At 44.0% G+C, this 18,952-nt stretch overlaps 2 protein-coding genes and 1 long non-coding RNA gene across 7 annotated transcripts in view; 2 read left to right on the top strand and 1 right to left on the bottom strand.

The window, feature by feature from the left end:
* Positions 1–18,952, bottom strand: part of LOC126990021 (uncharacterized) — a 77,338-nt gene that overhangs the window by 9,397 nt on the left and 48,989 nt on the right. The gene's annotated exons all lie outside the window — the stretch shown is intronic.
* LOC126989949 (dnaJ homolog subfamily C member 3-like) overlaps positions 1–18,952 on the top strand; it is a 127,687-nt gene that overhangs the window by 63,936 nt on the left and 44,799 nt on the right. The window lies entirely within an intron of this gene.
* LOC126989966 (transmembrane protein 65-like) overlaps positions 1,522–18,952 on the top strand; it is a 131,405-nt gene continuing 113,974 nt past the window's right edge. For 2 of the 3 annotated variants that reach the window (XM_050848581.1, XM_050848575.1), the window contains exons 1-2: positions 1,522–1,890; positions 18,787–18,909. In XM_050848581.1, the coding sequence (XP_050704538.1) occupies positions 1,566–1,890; positions 18,787–18,909 (448 nt within the window). In that variant the 5' untranslated portion in view covers positions 1,522–1,565. The remainder of the gene's footprint in view (positions 1,891–18,786; positions 18,910–18,952) is intronic. The other variant, XM_050848568.1, reaches the window with a different exon arrangement.

The raw sequence follows: 18,952 nt of genomic DNA, 5'->3' as shown, positions 1-18,952 counted from the left end.
GACGACACGGGTTCGAATCCCCACGCTGCCACCTGAGATTTTTCAGTTACCGCCGAGTGGCTTAAAACTACCCACATGCTGTCCTGAAGACCACCCATCAACCCGACTCTAGAGGAAACCGTCCAAGTTAATCAAGAACGAGTTCCAGGGGGCAGCATGAGCCATGCAAGAGAAGATGGCGCCACTGTAAACACTCGCCTGCGCCATGACGGGCTGGGGCCGACTACTAGGGCTGGGCACGATACGATTCCGGAATCGATTCCAGCGATTCCGCTTCAAGCTTCCAGGTATCGAGTGGTATGACTGGTATCGATACCTTGGCTTGACGATTCCACTAGCTTAATTTCTCCTGGCAATCTGGCAGACAATGGCATCGTGGAGGGAAAAACGGCATTTGATTGGTCGATACTCTGTGTCTGTGACGTCAGGCAAGTGTTGCCAGATGCGCGTGCCTCCGTCAGGCCCAGTACATAAATAAGGGTGGAGGAGCGACCCACGGCAGTCCAGAATCGTTTGGCAACTCCTGGCCGCGCGGGAGGCAGAACGATGGAAGCGATTCCGGAATCGATACCAGCGATTCCAACAGCCTCTGGAATCGGAATCGGCGATTCTCAAAAAAGCGATTCTTGCCCACCCCTACCGACTACCATCCCAGGCCCCTCACGAGAGCCTACCGGCGCGCTATAGGCGTAAAAAAAAAAAAAAAACTCCACCAAACATGCCACACATAGCCTCTTCCTCCAATATACAAAAATTACTGGAAGGACTTGACACTAGTAAATCCACTGGCCCCGACAACATCCTCGCCTTTATCCTTAAATCCTTTGCCCCCATCCTCCACAGGTCCACCACGCTTGGTTATATTTTTTTTAGAACACGCAGGCCAACGGCTGCCGTGCTGAGGGCCGGGTGTAGTATTAGGTAAAGGTGCGTCTTCTAAAAAAAAATAATATCACGCGTGGTGGACCTCACATGCGTGGGCTAATCGCTAAAAAAAAAAAAAAAACTAGGTGTCAAGTGAATATTGAAAAAGAAAATAAGAGTTAAGGCACGAGAACATTGACATTGATTAAAGGAATTCCGGGAGCCGTTGCAAAGGCATATCCCGGGACTACATCTGATGGATGCCACGTTATCGCACTCATCACACTGGATTTTTCCATTTCTGACGCATAACGACTGTGAAAAGCCTCCTTAGTTAAGATTTTTGGCAGTAATTAAAAGTGGGTGAAGTTATTCTTGTGGGTGCGATGTTTTTTTCTAGTTTGAAGTTGATAAATATACGAGGCTGAGTACGACAATTTAGATCTGACCTGTACACAACGTTGCCAGACTGTCGTACTCTGCCTCGTATGTTTGCCGATTTTCGACCCCAAAACTGCTTTCATCACCCAAATAACTGCCTTCATATATGATTATCGTTTAAATGGTTAATTATTGGTGCTTCTTGGCAACAGTTATGGGGCAGAAACCAGTAAATATGCGGCTCTGAGTACGATAATCTGGCACTGGTACCTGTACAGCAAGAGCAAGAGCAAGTGTCGGCTGCTGCTGGTTTGTTTACGATGCTGCTGAGGCGGCGATCCACGCTCTCCTTCTCTCACTTATTGCGTATCTCTCACAGTGGCGGCGGGGCTCCCACGCCTAACATAAGCCCCTTTACTGCCAGAACATATGCTTTAACGATACCTCGGAGCAATAGTGTCAACGAGAGAGTTAGCCAAGAACGGGAGGCCGGCGGCTCGAGTGGTGAGGGTGGTGGGAGAGTGACCCCGTCAAGTGACCTGGCCCTGCGGCGCCTGGTGACCTCCCTGTCCCCGGAACAACAGGCTCTCCTCCTCACCGAGCTTCACCGAACACAGGCAGAAGTTGCTCGGAAAAAGGCTGAAGGTAATACTATTGCTTCCAGTCAGTGGTGGGATTCAATTTTTTTAAGAACAGGTGTAGTGCGGCGACTATGCCTGATGAACGAGCCTACCCGCACTTTGCTCGACTCTAACTAACCTTTTCCTTCCTCTGATCTTAAAGTTTTTTTGTTTAAAAGGTATTTTCATATTATGTTTATCTGTACTAATGTACTTTATTGTTGTTTTAGTGCTTTACTATTGTGAAATGGTGCTGGAATAAATAGTTAGAGGGTTCGACAAATGGGTCGTGGTGTAGTGCGGCAACGGCCTGATGAGCGAGCCTCCCACAACCCATTCAGCGAGTGGGGTACCTCTTGGGCCGACTCGGTAAGGAGTGGCTCTCCCGTCACGCTGGTCGCGGGTTCAATCCCAGGCAGCCGGGGAATACCCTCACTCTTGATTAATTTCTCGTGTTATTTCGATACACGCAGAGGACGTGTTGAGAAATAGGAAGGATTTGGAAAAAAAGCTCGTCGGGGCATTACACAGGTTCTCTCACTCCAGGACTCACTAACAACAGGTTTTCTCACTATCACAGTCTCTAGAAGCAAACCATGCTGGCTGGCCTGATATAAGTGCAAAGATTGGTCTTTGGGTTGCCACTTGCTACAGTCTAATGCCAGTCTACTTGAAACTGGCGGACAGCTGGGGGACACCTGCGGTCAAGCCTCAAGACCTTGCCACACGCTCAACAGTTCTCGCCCCCTCTCATATGTCAGGCTTTTACTACCTTAAAATGAATGTAAATAACGGATAATCCAATAAGGTCATTTAGTGTTAAGATTGTTTCGTTTTTAAGATAATAACAAATATTTTGTGTAAATACCAGGACACTTGACAACATTGTATTACAACGTTGTCAAGTGTCCTGGTATTTACACAAAATGTTTGTTATTATCCTAAAAATGAAACAATCTGAATACTATATGTATGACCTTATTTGATTATTCAATTATCTAATTAAATTAATTTAAAGGTAATAAATAGCTGACATATGAGAGGGAGAGGGAGGTGTTGAGAGTGTGTGGCAAGGTGCTGGGCGGTGCTGACCTTGGCTGACCCCCCAGCCGCCACCTCCCGCCCGCCAGTTTGTCGTAGAAATACTTAGCAAATGAAATGATTTATTTTAGTTATTTTCCCAACTTTAAAAAAAGTCCAAATAATGGTTAAAGCATAATTAATACTGAGCAGACAGTATATGCTTAATGACTATTAAAACATTTGGGTAGTTGCAAATGTTATCCATTAGAATATTACCAGTTGTGATACTGTTGTGCTAACCTTTTTATATCAACTGTTTGCAATTATAAAATATTTACTTTCTGTTCTTCAAAAATCTTTTAATTAGTTTATTAGTAATGCTTATTTTTTTATATATTTTGCTGCATATTATTAAGCAACCTTTACTTGTGAGGGGTAATATCAGTTTATAGTAGAAATGTGTTTGAATACTGCATTTACATTACATGTTGCCATTTTGAAAAGGAAAAATAATAAGGAAAATGCTTTAGCTTAAATCTTTTATTCATGATCTCTCAGCCTTGCCTCTTCCACTTTTTGTTCTATTTGACCCCATCCATCAGCGTGGCAATGTTGTCAATAACTATACGGTTGATCAGAACGCATCAAAAGTCTATTGGGCTTATTTTGTGTCTCGGCCCTATGCCTATATATGGTATTTATAGACTCAAACGGTTATCAATGTGATCTTGACATATTTAAGATCACCATTCCTTATGTCGTGATGCGTGACTACAGAAAATAATAGCTACAGCCTCAAAAAAAAAAAAGAGAAAAAAAAAAAATCCTACCAGCTACAGTGGTCTGAAGATCATTGTGAGCCCTGGGGAAGTCCTGTGAGGTTATCACAGGCGTGACAGCTGGCCTGTATTCTTCAGGAGGACACAGGTGAGGTGGATGACAGTTGGTTCTGGCAGCAGTTGCAGTCGGTGTAGCCTTTGTAACGGCGCTCTCGTTCGAATCGGTGATGCCACATTCGTCTTGAACCTGTGTTTGGCTCCACCCGACATCAAATCTGGCTTTAGTTGTGTTTTCGACTATCAAAAGCCAGTAACAGATCTATGAGGGGTTTACCAAAATAAGTTATAAGTATAAGGTGTTCATGGGGTGAAAAAATGAGAACCCCTGATTTAAGCTAACAGGTACAACCAGTTCTTGGGATTAAAGAAATTCCAAGAGCAGGTTCTTGCGAACCGGCTGAATCCCATCACTGCTGTCAATTCTAGAGCGATGCAAGCTTATTTCTCCACAATGACTTAGACGTGTCCTCAGCAAAGAAGATTATTGGCTACTTGAGAATGACACTAACCAACTAACAAACATTAGAGAATCATTACTTACTTGTTACTTGTGTTTCTTATTTATCTGGCCCCACATCCACCGAAGCGCTCTGCAGGACCTACATATTTTAATTCATTAAATTTTCAGTATTGATCACAACTTATATGCTATGTTAATTGTCAATGTTTCCATGTCATAGCAGTCAGAGAACAGGAAAGTTTTTAGTTCTTTCTTAAATTTGGAGAGATCCTTTGTTCTTCTAATGTCAGGAGGGAGTTTATTGTACAGTCTTGGGGCGGCAGAACTGAAAGCGCACAATCCAACATTTGAAGAGTACCGTGGTTCATGAAGTGTGATTCCAGAAATGGCTCGGCGAGTGTTAATGCCTTCACCTGGCTGTATTTCATGTAATAATTCTCTCAGATACGGTGGACGGCCAGTAATCAAAGCTTGGTGTGTTGCTTCCAATAGGCCCACCTAACATTACCAAATGTGGGGTACAAACTTGGCGGAGGGACTGTTTTTTGGGCGCCATTAAAGGTAATGGCTAAAGAGTAACTTAGCCGGATATTTTGTTTTTATTTATTAATGGTCCACGAGACATCCTGGAGTTAAATCAAAGTATGTGCTCATCTTTGTATTCATTCATACACACACTGGTAACATTTATGTGGAGTCTTATTCACTTATTAGAGTGAAATTCTGTTGTGATAAACAGCCACAAATTTGTGTCACTAGTAAAAATGAAACTAGTAAATTAAGTTTTGCCACCATGAAATATACACAAATAGATAAATGTGAAAGCTCACGAAGTCACAATAAGTGACATCACCTGCTTTGTGCAGTAAAAGTGTGCTATTTTAGGTACCTGACACCTGCAATATGGCAGGCTGCTGCTGCCTCGGCCACAGATTATTGCCAGATTGTCATACTCAGCCGATTACATTTCCCAACTTCCTGCCCCAAAACTGTCTTCTGGGCTCCAGAAATGAAACTAATTTATATTTATTGTTAAAAGAGTAAGATCCTAATGTTTCTTGGCAATAGTTAGGCGTCAAAAACCATTGAATACTGTGCTCTGAGTACGACAATCTGGCAACGGTGGCTATACGTATTTTCATATTATTGTTCTGTTGTTTATTCAATGTTGTGTTCAAGAAAAAGAATACTCATGATTTCAGCTAGTTTTTGGTTAAAAGGATTCTTTATGAAATACAAGTATAACATTACCTTCTTTTACTTAGGAAACGTCCTGAATCCTGGATCGGCTATGATATTGTTAGGTGCACCTATTCTAGAGTGATGCAAGCTTATTTTTCCACAATGGCTTAGACGTGTCCTCAGCAAAGAAGATTATTGGCTACTTGAGAATGACACTAACCAACTAACAAACATTAGAGAATAAGGTAATACTTTATAAGAAGTCCGCCTTCCCCTCCGCCTCTCCAGCCCCCCCTACCCCCCAAGACAAGCCTGGGGAACTGTGGGAAACCGGGGTTTGGGGGGAAGAAGCCAAAATCACTGAAAAATGGGCTTACAAAATTTCCCTAGAAAAATCTCTAAATTAAGGAAAATTCCCTAGTCTCGAAGATTATTGGCTACTTGAAAATGACACTAACCAACTAACAAACATTAGAGATTCATTAATAACCTGCTTGTGACGTCACCAAATAGTTGGTAGTTATTTACCACGGAGCTTGGTGAATCACAATTTTGTGAGCGGATAATCACACTGACATGATTTCTTGATGTATAAATAAACACCCACTGGCAGACGATAGAGTTATACTTTTAACCAAACAGTTTTGGTGGACACTGCCACCATCTTCAGTGGTGTAAAGGAAGAGTAGAAGTAGTTACAATGGTTTACAATTCTCCTAAAAAAATATAACTCTATCATCTGCCAGTGTGGGTTTTTATTCATACGCAATTCTGTTGTCGAGGCCCAAAACTACGCACTAACACTTTGTAAATCCGGCCCCTGGATTCAAATGGAAAAATTTAGAACACAAGTAACTTGTGTTCGAACCTGCTTCACGCATTCGTAGGTGATACCAGTAAGTGAATACATAGTCGTATATGACGGTTGCAAGATTTTTATGACGGAAATTACTTACCGTTTGGTTAAGATTGTTTTCATCAACATGTCAATATCTCATCTCCTATTTAACCCTTAAAAGACAGGTATTGTTGTCAGTGAATGGTCCCTGGATAAAGGTAAAAACAACAACTGCCATTTTGTTGTTGTTTATTCAGATTGTATTAAGCGTCCTAACTCACTGAACACAGCGGTGAAATCCAAATTGTGATACTTTGTTGAAGAGATTTTCTATTCTCTTTTTCTATTACTCGCTCGGCCCCACACGTCCTCTGCGTGTATCGAAACACATGAGAAATTAATCACAACAAGGAGAGGGTATTCCCCGGCTGCCTGGGATTGAACCCGCGACCAGCGTGACGGGAGAGCCACTCCTTACTGAGTCGGCCAGAGAGGTACCCCACTCGCCAAGTGGGTTATGGGAGGCTCCCTTATCAGGCCTAGTCGCCGCACTACGATACATTATGTAATAGTCACGCTACAACATGTGAAATCTAGCCAGGGTGTGAGCTGCTGCCACAAAACACTTCTCTGGGCTGCTTGGGGCTTGGGACTTAATAGCCGATATACTTGTGTTCCAAACATTAACTCTGGAAGAAATTGAAGACAGAAAAAACTATATCACAACAATATGGAACAGAAGAAAAAAGAAGAAAACTGAACAAAACTAAAAGACAACAACGCCAATCAAGAATAAGTCATAAGTGGGAGCTGTTACAAAGGCAATCCCGCGCCTACTACTGGACTGGACTAGGACGCTCAGCACGTCAACACAGGCTGGCCACGGTGGCGGCATGCTTCACACTTCCTCTCTCTCACAATTGAATGTCAATAATATGAATTGTTCTCTACACTGAAATAATTTAGACTACATCTTATGACAAATCCATATTAACCTGGTAGCAGCAGGGACCATGTTTCTTAACCCGGTAGCTGCGGGGGTCATGTTTGTTAGGTTAGGTTAGGCTAGGTTAGGTTAGGTTGTTAGGTTACGTTAGTTTAGGTTAAAGGTCCCTCTAAGCAAAATAATGAGAAAGAATCATCACCATAAACCATTTCATAATATATATCAACGCATATGTGATCAGTTTATGCATGGCAGAAATTTGGCCCATCGCTGTTACAAGGTAAAGCCACAAATTTGGCCCGTCGCTGCTACCGGGTTAATGGTTCCTCTAAACGAGAAAAATGAGAAAAAATCACCCCTCACACAAACCATTTCATAATATATATCAAAGCATTTGTGATCAGATTATGTATCATCTGTTTTGGGGGGTTTATATCATGGCACAAATTTGTCCCGTCGCTGCTACACGGTAAAGCCACAAATAGTCGCACCTATCAATATCATAGCCGATCCAGGATTCAGGACGTTTCCTAAGTAAAAGAAGGTAATGTTATACTTGTATTTCGTAAAGAATCCTTGTAACCAAAAACTAACTAAAATTATGGGTATTCTTTTTCATGAACACAACATTGAATAAACAACAGAACAATAACATGAAAATACGTATAGCCACCGTTGCCAGATTGTCGTACTCAGAGCACAGTATTTAATGTTTTTTGACGCCTATCTATTGCCAAGAAACATCAGGATCTTACTCTTTTAACAATAAATATAAATCAATTTCGTTTTTGGAGCCCAGAAGACAGTTTTGGGGCAGGAAGTCGGGAAATGTAATTGGCTGAGGATGACAATCTGGCAATAATCTGTGGCCGAGGCAGCAGCAGCCTGCCATGTTGCAGGTGTCAGATACCTAAAATAGCACACTGTTACTGCACAAAGCAGGTGATGTCACTTATTGTGACTTCGTGAGCTTTCATATTTATCTATTTGTGTATATTTCATGGTGGCAAAACTTAAATTACTAGTTTCATTTTTACTAGTGACACAAATTTGTGACTGTTTATCACATTAGAATTTCACTCTAATAAGTGAATAAGACTCCACAGAAATGTTACCAGTGTGTGTATGAATGAATACAAAGATGAGCACATACTTTGATTTAACTCCAGGATGTCTCGTGGACCATTAATAAATAAAAACAAAATATCCGGCTAAGTTACTCTTATGCCATTACCTTTAATGGCGCCCAAAAAAACAGTCCCTCCGCCAAGTTTGTACCCCACATTTGGTAATGTTAGGTGCGCCCATTTGGCCCGTCGCTGCTGCCGGGCTAAGAACTTACCTCGCAGACAACATAAGAAATATGTAACAAACGAAACTTTTTCAAATTCTTTAAGTTGCGCAAACCTGACACTAACACGATTGCATCACTGAAAGACAACACTAACACATCAGTAACCAGCCCACAACACAAAGCACAAATACTCAACACACAGTTCCAATCAGTGTACAGACAAGAGCACAACCTGACACCAGACATAAGATAAGATAAGATAACTTTATTGTCACATTGAATACAAAATACAACATGAAATTTGTTTTGGCATTGAGCTCATCCATTCGCTAAATATACATATTTTGCATTAAAGAAACTAAAACCGGTACATTATTCACAATATCATACCAGTCATTACTTTTATACACTTTACTAGGTTATATTTATTTACACAGTTAAGTCCTTAGATGGTTGTACAGTTTTATACTCTTTGAAACACAAGAATTCTTAAACCCACTTGTGTGTTGCATAGGGAGTGCTAATCTCCTGCCTGATCTAAGAAAGGTATAGTGACAGTTCAGTGGGTGATTTATATTGTTCATAATCTTACCTTCCTGTTTCATTACATTGTTATTGTACAGTTCATCTAGTGGTACAGTGTTTGCTTGGAGTCTACTGGCGGTCTATACAATCTTCTTCAGTTTACTCTTATCTTTACATGTTATTTTTCCATACCATAATGTACGTAATTGTGAAACACAGGATCGAAACATGGCACACAGTCCCTGCTATTATTCTTGTGTTTGCCCATACTCACCCCTCGCAACCAAAATTGGCTAGGGGGCCTTTAAGACTGCAGGGAATGCGGCGGTAAACATGAAATGTGTCGCAAATACTTAGTTTTTGAGTTATGGGAGGTTGAGAAATACCCTAGATGTAGGGAAATTCCTTTCATTTACTTAGATGTAGGGAAATTCCATTCAATTTACTTAGATGTAGGGAAATTCCATATATTCTGGGATTTTTTACCACGTATGGAAAGCACGCAATTTCACTCAGTCTCCATACCAGAGGGGGGGTCGAGGGTGGCGAAGCCTCACCCCCCCCCCCCCTGTTACAGTAATAAGGTACTAATGAAGCATCTAAACGGTAAGTAATTTCCGTCATAAAAATCTTGCAACCGTCATATACGACTATGTGTTCACTTACTGGTGTCACGTACGAATGCGTGAAGCAGGTTTGAATGCATGGTACTTGCGTTCGAAATTTTTTCATTTGAATTCAGGGGCCGGTGTCACGGACCAGAAGTTACAAACGAGGATCTGCGCATGTGTGGGCGACTCCGGGGCAAGGTAAACAAACACGGGCTAGCCTTGGAGGCAGAAGTTCCTCGTAAAAGAAAAAAAACTGAAATAATAGGAGATGGAGTGTGAAGGAAAATTTCACCACCTCATAAAATACATGGAGATGGTGGAGTGCTTTCTTCTTAATGATCCCCGGCTGCTCTGCAGGTGATAAAAGAGCAGTAATTAAAGCAACGATCGGGACAACCAATACAACGTTGATGGTAAGAGAAGATGGCGCCACTATAAACACTTGCCTGCGCCGTGACGGGCTGGGGCTGACTACCAACCAGGCCCCTCAAGAGAGCCTATCAGCACAATAGGCGCACACGTAGAAAAAAAAAAAAAAGCATTTATTTTCAACTCATACGACACTCATATTCGATCGTGTGAATCTAATTAAGCTATAAATCATCTTGTCTGAAAGTTCCTTGCGGTTGTTTACTTCACCCACGCATGCGCAGATCCTCGTTTGTAACTTCTGGGCCGTGACGCTGGATTTACAAAGCGTTAGTGCGTAGTTTTGGGCCTCAACAAAATTGCGACTCACCAAGCTCCGCGGTAAATAACTTCCAACTATTTGATGACGTCAAGATCAGGTTATTAATGACTCTCTAATGTTTGTCAGTTGGTTAGTGTTATTCTCAAGTAGCCAGTAATCTTCTTTGCTGAGGTCACGTCTAAGTCGTATTCAGCCAATAGCAATGCTCCGTGTAGGTACGTACATGTGTGGAGTGTTATAGTGTTTGGTGGTTGGTGGGTCAGTATCAGCATGGATTCTTTTATGTTCAGTTTGTTCCCTCGCTGAGTTTGCCTTGATTAAAGAAGCGTACAAAGACGATGAAGAATCGTTGAAAATTCTTCAGGATCACTTAGTGTTCTGCCTCGCCACGTAGTGTGTGTAACGTGTAGACATGGCTGCATTTATCGTCGTTATGGCTAATGTTGAAGAAGGGGACGTAGGCGCCTCTTTCAAAGTTAACACTTATACATTATTGAATAAATATGGAGATTCACTATGTGGCTCAAATATTGCCACCATGAGAATACTAACCTTTCCAAAGTCTCGCATACTGTTGTACTTCCCTAGTTTTACCGGCGCATCATACATGTGGGGGGGATCCACGGGGGGGCACAGCCCCCCTGGTTAGCAGTGGGGTCGAGGGGGGTGAAGCCCCCCCCGTTAGAGGTTAGGTTATGTAAAGTTCAGTTAGAGTAGTTTAAATGTGTTCCCCCAACCAAAAGAACTGATTTCCGGTGCATCATATATGTGGGGGTCCAGGGGGGCACAGTCCTCCTTGTTAGCAGGGGGGTCGACGGGGGTGAAGCCTGCCCATTAGAGGTTAGGTTATGTAAAGATTGGTTAGAGTAGTTTAAATATCCTCCCCCACCCTAAGGAACCGATTTCAGGCCCATCATACATGTGGGGGGGTACAGGGGCAGGTGCAGCCTCCCTGGTTAACAGTGGGGTCGAAGGGGGCAAAGTCTCCCCCCCCCGTTAGAGGCTAGGTTATGTAAAGTTCAGTTAGAGTAGTTTAAACATGCTCCCCCACTTAAAAGAACCGATTTCTCCCTTTTACTTTACTTCTAAGTTCTTGTGCCTTCATATTATGGTTGAGGCAGATTCAAAATGTGGTTAGTCAGGATTCACGTGTTTGAACAGGTCTGGCAGGAGGTTCGGGAGCCTGCACTTGTGAGAGAACCCGCAGTGCTCTCTAGGGCACAGCGCTGGACGGATCACGGGTAGCCAGTGGTTTTGATTGTGTCGATGATAAACAATGAAGATACACCGTGTTTGGTTCCACAGACTCTACTAGCAGGACAGAAACCTTACGATGAGGTGACAAACTACCTGAACTGGTGCTAGCGAGAGGGCGTGAGTGTGGTGTAGGCGGTTCATGGGGACGCAGCTGGCCGCGGGCGCCACGCCAGACCGGTGAGGTGAGCATCGTTTGGTGGGTTCACTGGGTGCTTCGTGGTGCAGTGGTTAGCACACTCGGCTCACAACCGAGAGAGCCCGGGTTTGATTCCCGGGCGGAGTGGAAATATTTGGGCGGCTTTTCCGATACCCTACGCCCCTGTCCACCCAGCAGTGAATGGGTACCAGGTATTAATTGGGGGTTGTGTCCCGTCTCCTGGGATCTGTTCCCTTCTCCTATAATTCCTTCCCCTTCTGTCTGTCTCCGGCATATGGCCACAGATGTTGCGCCGACTAAACCAAACTTTCTAACTTTTTTTGGTGGGTTCACTACGCTTCTCTCCCAAAACAAGCGTGGGCTCCAGTGGGAATGCGTGGTTTCCGTATGGGGAACACTAAATTTGTCGCAAACACTTATTTTAGTGGTGGTGGGAGGAAAAAATCCCTAAATGTAGGAAATTTCCCTAGATCCAGGGTATTTTTCCTCCCCCCCCAACACACTAAAAAATATGCGATTGCGACGGATTTCATCCCCACTCCGCATTCCCTGATTCTAAGCTTGTTATGTGGGTGAGGGGGAGTATGGGCAAACACTAGAATATTACCCAGTCCCTTCCCCCAAATAGCCCCCCTTGACATTACGACTTAACGGAATACATAAGTTACTGGAAGAACTTGGCATTTCTAAATCCACTGGCCCTGACAACATTCCCGCATTCATCCTTAAGGCCCCTTTCATACGAGCGGTTTCAGCCGCTGCGGCACTTGCTGGACGGTTTAGCTTTACATTGACTCTTATGGGTGCGTTCACACATGCGGTGTTTGCCACGTGCGGCGAGGGATAGTTGTCTGTCAACACTGGGAGGAAAGGCACGCGACCACTTTGCATCATTGGAAAAGCTGGTATGCACTATATTTTCCATCTTATGAACTTTCAATTAATGTATATTGAAAATGTAAGTGTCTTACATATTAGTTCTGTATACCTCTGTACAACAAGCATTGCATTTAAATTTCAGGGTTATGGCTAATTTAGATTACCACAACACGGAGCTGCTGATCTCGGAGATTGAAAGTTAGTTTAGAATGACCAGGAAAAAAATGGGGAAGAAAAAGGAATTAAGAAGAATGAAGGAATGAGAGGAGGAGGAGGAGGAGGAGGAAGGAAAAGAGGAATAAGAAGTAGAGGATAAGAAATGAAAGGAGGAAGAGGGAGAGGAAAAGAGAAATGAGAGGAGGAGGAGAAGAGGAGGAAGTAAAAGAGAAACAAAAAGCAAGAGGAATAAGAGGGAAAGGGACAAAAGAGGAATGAAGAGGAAACGAGGAAGTAGAGAAGTGATAGGAGAAAGAGGAAGAGGTAAAGATGAATGACAGGAGGAAGAGGAAGAATAAAAGGAGGAGGAAGAAGAAAACTAGAACGAGGAGGAACGAGAGAAGGAGAAAAGAGAAAGGAATGAGCTGTTGGAGGAAGTGTAATCAAGCTGAGTGGTGATATTTTGGTAAAAAACTGTAAACTATTGAAAAGAGGCTTAAACACAAGGAAAAAATGACACGCCAGAAGAATCCAAAACAAAAAGTATACACAAGGCTGCTTTGGAAATTGAAATAGACGCGTGAGGTTCAAAGTTACGGGCTAATGAATTGCCAGGTGACGCGGAAGAAGGAAGGAGCACAGGCGTATTTAGAAAAAAACTCATATGTATTTAATAACGACTTTCAATATTTAACTAATCAATGTTTTTCCTGTTATTCTCTTTTGTTTATTTGTTTGTTTTCTTTGATTGTTTGCCTTTGAATGCGAGTGTCTACGTTTAACTAATCTAAGTAGGCTATTTGAAGTCATCCAATCAGTGTTATCTTATTTCTTTGAGCAGTTGGTTTGACAGACTTTTTTTTCATGTTTCTCCTTTTTTTTGTGTTTGTTTCTGTTTGCTTGCCCTTGACTCCCTCCTCTGATGTAAAAAAAGAAACATCACTAACAAAAAATTGCACTGCTGTTCAAGGGGCGACTCCAGAATTTCCTCTGTTTCTTCTTTTTTGTGTGACTTTGTTCATCAAATAAACATACACCACTCTCTTTTTTGTGTCCTCCATCCTTGACAGACAGTGGTGCACTAAAATACGACTGACAGAAGCGGGTGCGGCAGACACCGCACTTGACCGTAGATGTCCAGGTGCCATGCGGCTGCTGCTCGCCGGAGCGGCAGAAACCGCTCATGTGAAAGGGCACGCGGCTGCCGCTCATGTGAAAGGGGCCTTACCCTTTCCTTGCTAAGTGCTCGCAATGAGACTATCCCCCCAGGCGCGCTCGGGCACCCCAGCGAGGGAAGGGGATCTCTTTTAACCGCTGTATCTCAAAAACTATTCATCACAGCTAAAAAACAAAAACACCATTGGAAAGAGGAGGCCAAGATCTATAAGATTTGGTTATGTAAGCCTCTCCTGCGAAAGTACAGGCACGTTCAGGGGGTGTTGCCTGTGAAGACGTACATCCATACGTGCGCGATGGTCAGCCGTGGGGCAGCTACTGTAGATCTCTTGATAATGGGGTGCTGGCAGGGCAGTGTTGCTAACTGCAAAATTTACAACTATTTGGTCAAAATATCAGTCATGTGATAGGTGAAGCTATGCAAAAATGTCGCTATATTAGTCAACAACATCCACCAGTTGCTCGTCCGTAGATTTTCCGCGCTGGGCTGACATGATTTCCCACCAAATTTAGTGGAGAACCACTCAATTGGCGATGCTGTGTTGTGAGAATTAGTGTTGGAACACTCATACGCGGGAGATTTGAGTGCGGCTGGAGCTCACAGCAAGTGTTTAGCACCACCAGCAAATACACTTAACGCTTGCTGTGAGGGTTTAGCAATGAAAGGGTTAATCCTCTTCCATTTCCTCTTGATCCTCTTCTAAACCTCTTAAGAGGAAATGGAAGAGGATGAAGAGGAATTTAGAGGAGGATTGAGAGGTTTAGAAGAGGGTTAATCCTCTTCCATTCCCTCTTGACCCTTTCCATACTGTGACACCAACGTCTGCGTCAGGGATGGAAAGGGTTAAGCACTGACATGTCCCACACTTTCTCAAGCCATGAAAACACTGCACCTCATCTTACTATTCTCTAGTAAAAGAGATTTCAGCATGTACGCCATGACGTCCAGAACATCATCTGATGGTTGGTCTGTAGACTGTGGGTCGCGTTGCCATGACAACCCTCACCATCAAGTCCTATCAAAATGTCTACTGTCAAATGTCTGTTGTGTGCATACTGAACAGAGTCAAAAGCAAACAAGATGTCAGCTGGAACGCAGGGACGTATTAACCCAGTAGCAGCGGGGATCACGTTTCTTAATGGTCCCTCCAAGCGAGAAAAATGAGAAAAAAATCACCCCTCACACAAACCATTTCATAATACAGTCATCCCCCGCCGTTCGCGGGTATTTCGTTCCCGGACGTCGGTAGCGATCTGAAAACATGACGGCGGGACTATAACCCTATGGGAAAATATGCATTTGGGGAAGTCACCTCTGACACGTCATATAAAACATGTTTTTTTCGTTCTTTTTAATGACTGAAATGAGACAAGACCTTGTTAGACAACAATATGTAATCAACACTCACCCTGGGGTCAAAATTTAGTAGCACAGAAGACCCAAAAGTAGCCCAATTTGCGATAAGTAGCCCAATCTGGCAACACTGCAGTGTGGCGGCGCGTGAATGTTTTTTTTTAGGATAATGTTGCTGAGAAAATCTCGACCAATAGCAGTCGTCCCTGAGTGAGCTGCTGGCCAATAGGAAAGCATGACGTCACAGTCTAACCGTGGCGCCACTCAGGAGCAACCTAACGTCCATTGCCCGCCTCCCTCCTCTCTCCCTCCCCTCCTCTCTGCCTTCCCCCTCCTCTCTGCCTCCTCCCTCCTCTCTCCCTTCCCCTCCTCTCTGCCTCCCTCCCTCCTCTCTGCCTTCCTCCTCCTCTCTCCCTTCCCCCTCCTCTCTGCCTCCCTCCCTCCCTCCTTTCTGCCTTCCTCCTCTCTCCCTTCCCCTCCTCTGCCTCCCTCCCTCCCTCCTCTCTGCCTTCCTCCTCTCTGCCTCCCTCCTCCCTCCTCTCTGCCTTCCTCCTCCTCTCTCCCTTCCCCTCCTCTGCCTCCCTCCTCCCTCCTCTCTGCCTTCCTCCCTCCTCTCCTTCCCTCCTCTCTGCCTCCCTATTTAGCGTCAATGCATCCACAGATACTGAACTGGGGCCAGATAAGCGGGGGTTACAATTAGTTGACACACGCTTGAACCGCGATGGGTGAGACCGCGAACGGCGGGGGGTGACTGTACATATCAAAGCATTTGTGATCAGATTATGTATCATCTATTTTTTGGGTTTAAAGCGTGGCACAAATTTGGCCCGTCGCTGCTACACTGTAAAGCCACAAATTTGGCCCGTCGCTGCTACACGGTAAAGCCACAAATTTGGCCCATCGCTGCTACACGGTAAAGCCACAAATTTGACCCGTCGCTGCTACACGGTAAAGCCACAAATTTGGCCCATCGCTGCTACACGGTAAAGCCACAAATTTGACCCGTCGCTGCTACACGGTAAAGCCACAAATTTGGCCCGTCGCTGCTACACGGTAAAGCCACAAATTTGGCCCGTTGCTGCTACACGGTAAAGCCACAAATTTGGCCCATCGCTGCTACCAGGTTAATGATGCACATATGGTAGCTATTTCTACAGCATGTAAGGAATGCACAGAACCATTACAATCCAATAACCTTAAGTCATAAACACAGCTCTGTGGAAGTGTAGAGCTCTTAGGGTCACATTATAAGACACTTCGCCGCCCAAGAACATATAATTAACAAGGCTTTCGTAGGAGTTGTGGGCATTTCCAGGAGTAGTTTTATGACCCTGGTGGTAGTTTGACCCTTCCTCTGTACTGTGAATCTGAAGAAACACTCATTAGAACCCGACTGACCCCCTCTTTGACCTTTAGAAATAGCTGATGTGAGAAGCGAATGAGTCTTGTAATACCGCCCTTAGTGCCTCCGAAAGCAGGATATGAAATATGTTCAGGAGACACTGATTTACGTTTCACTTTCGGCTCACAATTGAAAGAGCCCGGGTTCGATTCCCGGGCGGAGTGGAAAAATTTGGGCGGCTTTTCCGATACCCTACGCCCCTGTCCACCCAGCAGTGAATGGGTACCAGGTATTGATTGGGGGTTGTGTCCTGTCTCCTGGGGTCTTAGGCCACTGGACGGTGACTGAAAAATCCCAGATGGTTAGCGGCGGATTCGAACCCACATCATGAAAAGCGCGGCGGAATGCAGGGCCGGCGCTAACCACTCAGCACATTCAAGTTTGAAATGTCACACTTCCTTATGTTTTAAAAATGTACTAGAATATTACAACAGCTAGACTTATGAATAAAAATAATAGTAAAGAAATATGATGCACAAACTTCATACCCGTTACCCCTCTGAATGTCGCTGCCTCCGCCATGTTTGTTTACATCTCAAAGCAGTACCCTTGAGTCAATAAAAAGGACCAATTCTGGCAGGTCCCAGCAAATATTAAGGGTTTTAAATGTAAAGTGTTGGGATTTGATAAGGATCTGAATACATGTGAAACTTTAATAATGACCTGATAGAGGGGATGAAATGCTGGATGACACAGTACAGTCTGTTCATGTGTGTGGCGAGGACGTTGAGATCTCGGGAAGTTTCACGTATCTTGGGAGTGTAGTTCATAACAACGGTGAGTCTGGCCAGGAAGTCTTGCGATGGATTGGTCTGGCCCACGGTGTTATGGACTCACTCAACATGAGTATATGGCGTTGTCGATACCTGTGCAGAAGGACAAAGATCCGGATCTTTAAGTCCCTTGTGCTCCCTGGCTTACTCTATGGTTGTGAGACATGGACACTAAATGGAGACTTGGAGAGGCGGATTGATGCCTTTGGTAATAAATGTCTACGCAGAATCATGGGATATCGCTGGAATGACTTTGTGTCAAACCGGCGACTACTCCGTGAGACTGATTCAACGTATATTACCTGCATAGTCCGTCAACGCCAACTCCGGTTATACGGGCACGTGGCACGTTTTCCAGAAGCTGATCCTGCTCATCGGGTTGTCTCTGTAAGAGACAATCCTGAGTGGAGGAGGCCAAGGGGATGCCCACGGAGTTCGTGGCTTGAGCAAGTCGATAGATCCTGCCGGGAGGTACTCGGGTTGGGAAGGGGGTCTGCATGGAGACTCGCCCGGAGGGACCCCTGGGCTTGGCGTCGTAGGGTGGGCGAGGCGAAGCGCCCCCCGGCGTATGCCTCCATTGATTGATTGATTGATACAGGGGAGGGTTATGAATGTTGGGCAAAAAATCTCCACCTGACGCTCGTGGCTCAAACCCGTTTATTATATTTTTTTTCAAATGTCTGCTGAAATTGGGTGGTGCATCTTATAAGCTGTCAAATACAGTATACACGTACAGACCCAACAGACGTTATTGCCTGAAGAAGATGCGTTAACCACAATAGGAAAAGGAAGAGAACAACATACCGTTGCCATCTGTCAGTGGGAGTGTGAAACAGTGTTGTGAAATGTAAATCTGGACTTGCAAAATATTATTGAATTGCAGTTAAGAATATTGTAATGGCACCATATTGGTTAACAACCAAGAGGTTTGTATCTGTTAGGTGTTAGTGAATCTGGTTCTGCGTGCTCAAAGTTGCATTAACCCGGTAGCAGCAGGGATCATGTTTCTTAATGGTCCCTCCAAGCGAGAAAAATGAGAAAAAATCACCCCTCACACAAACCATTCCATAATATATATCAAAGGATTTGTGATCAGATTATGTATCATCTATTTTTATATTTTTATCATGGCACAAATTTGGCCTGTTGCTGCTATACAGTAAAGCCACAAATTTGGCCCATCGCTGCTACCGGGTTAAGATATGAACGGGGGATTTTTGCCATTTATGTCATGTTATTTCCCCTTGGTACCCCATTTCTGTTAATCTGGGCTCCCTTTCATTGTTGCAGTCCTGCATAATGTTGAAGCATACTTATGACTTTCTTAGTGAACTAAGGTTTGTACAATCTGTCCACAGAAAAGCTTGCATCCTGGCGTTGGAGGTCTCGGTTTGGTCGCCCCACATCTTTGTACTCCCCTCAGCCAGACCCAACAGGCACCTATTGTGCTATCCCAGAAGAATGGTTGAGGAAGAAGGCTGGTAAGTTCTGGAGGTATATTTCTTGGGAAGGTATTAAAGTGCC

Source organism: Eriocheir sinensis, chromosome 6, assembly GCF_024679095.1.
Source record: "Eriocheir sinensis breed Jianghai 21 chromosome 6, ASM2467909v1, whole genome shotgun sequence".
Classification (NCBI taxonomy): domain Eukaryota; kingdom Metazoa; phylum Arthropoda; class Malacostraca; order Decapoda; family Varunidae; genus Eriocheir; species Eriocheir sinensis.
The sequence above is the reverse complement of the archived record's forward strand: the minus strand, read 5'-3'. Positions and strand labels throughout refer to the sequence as shown.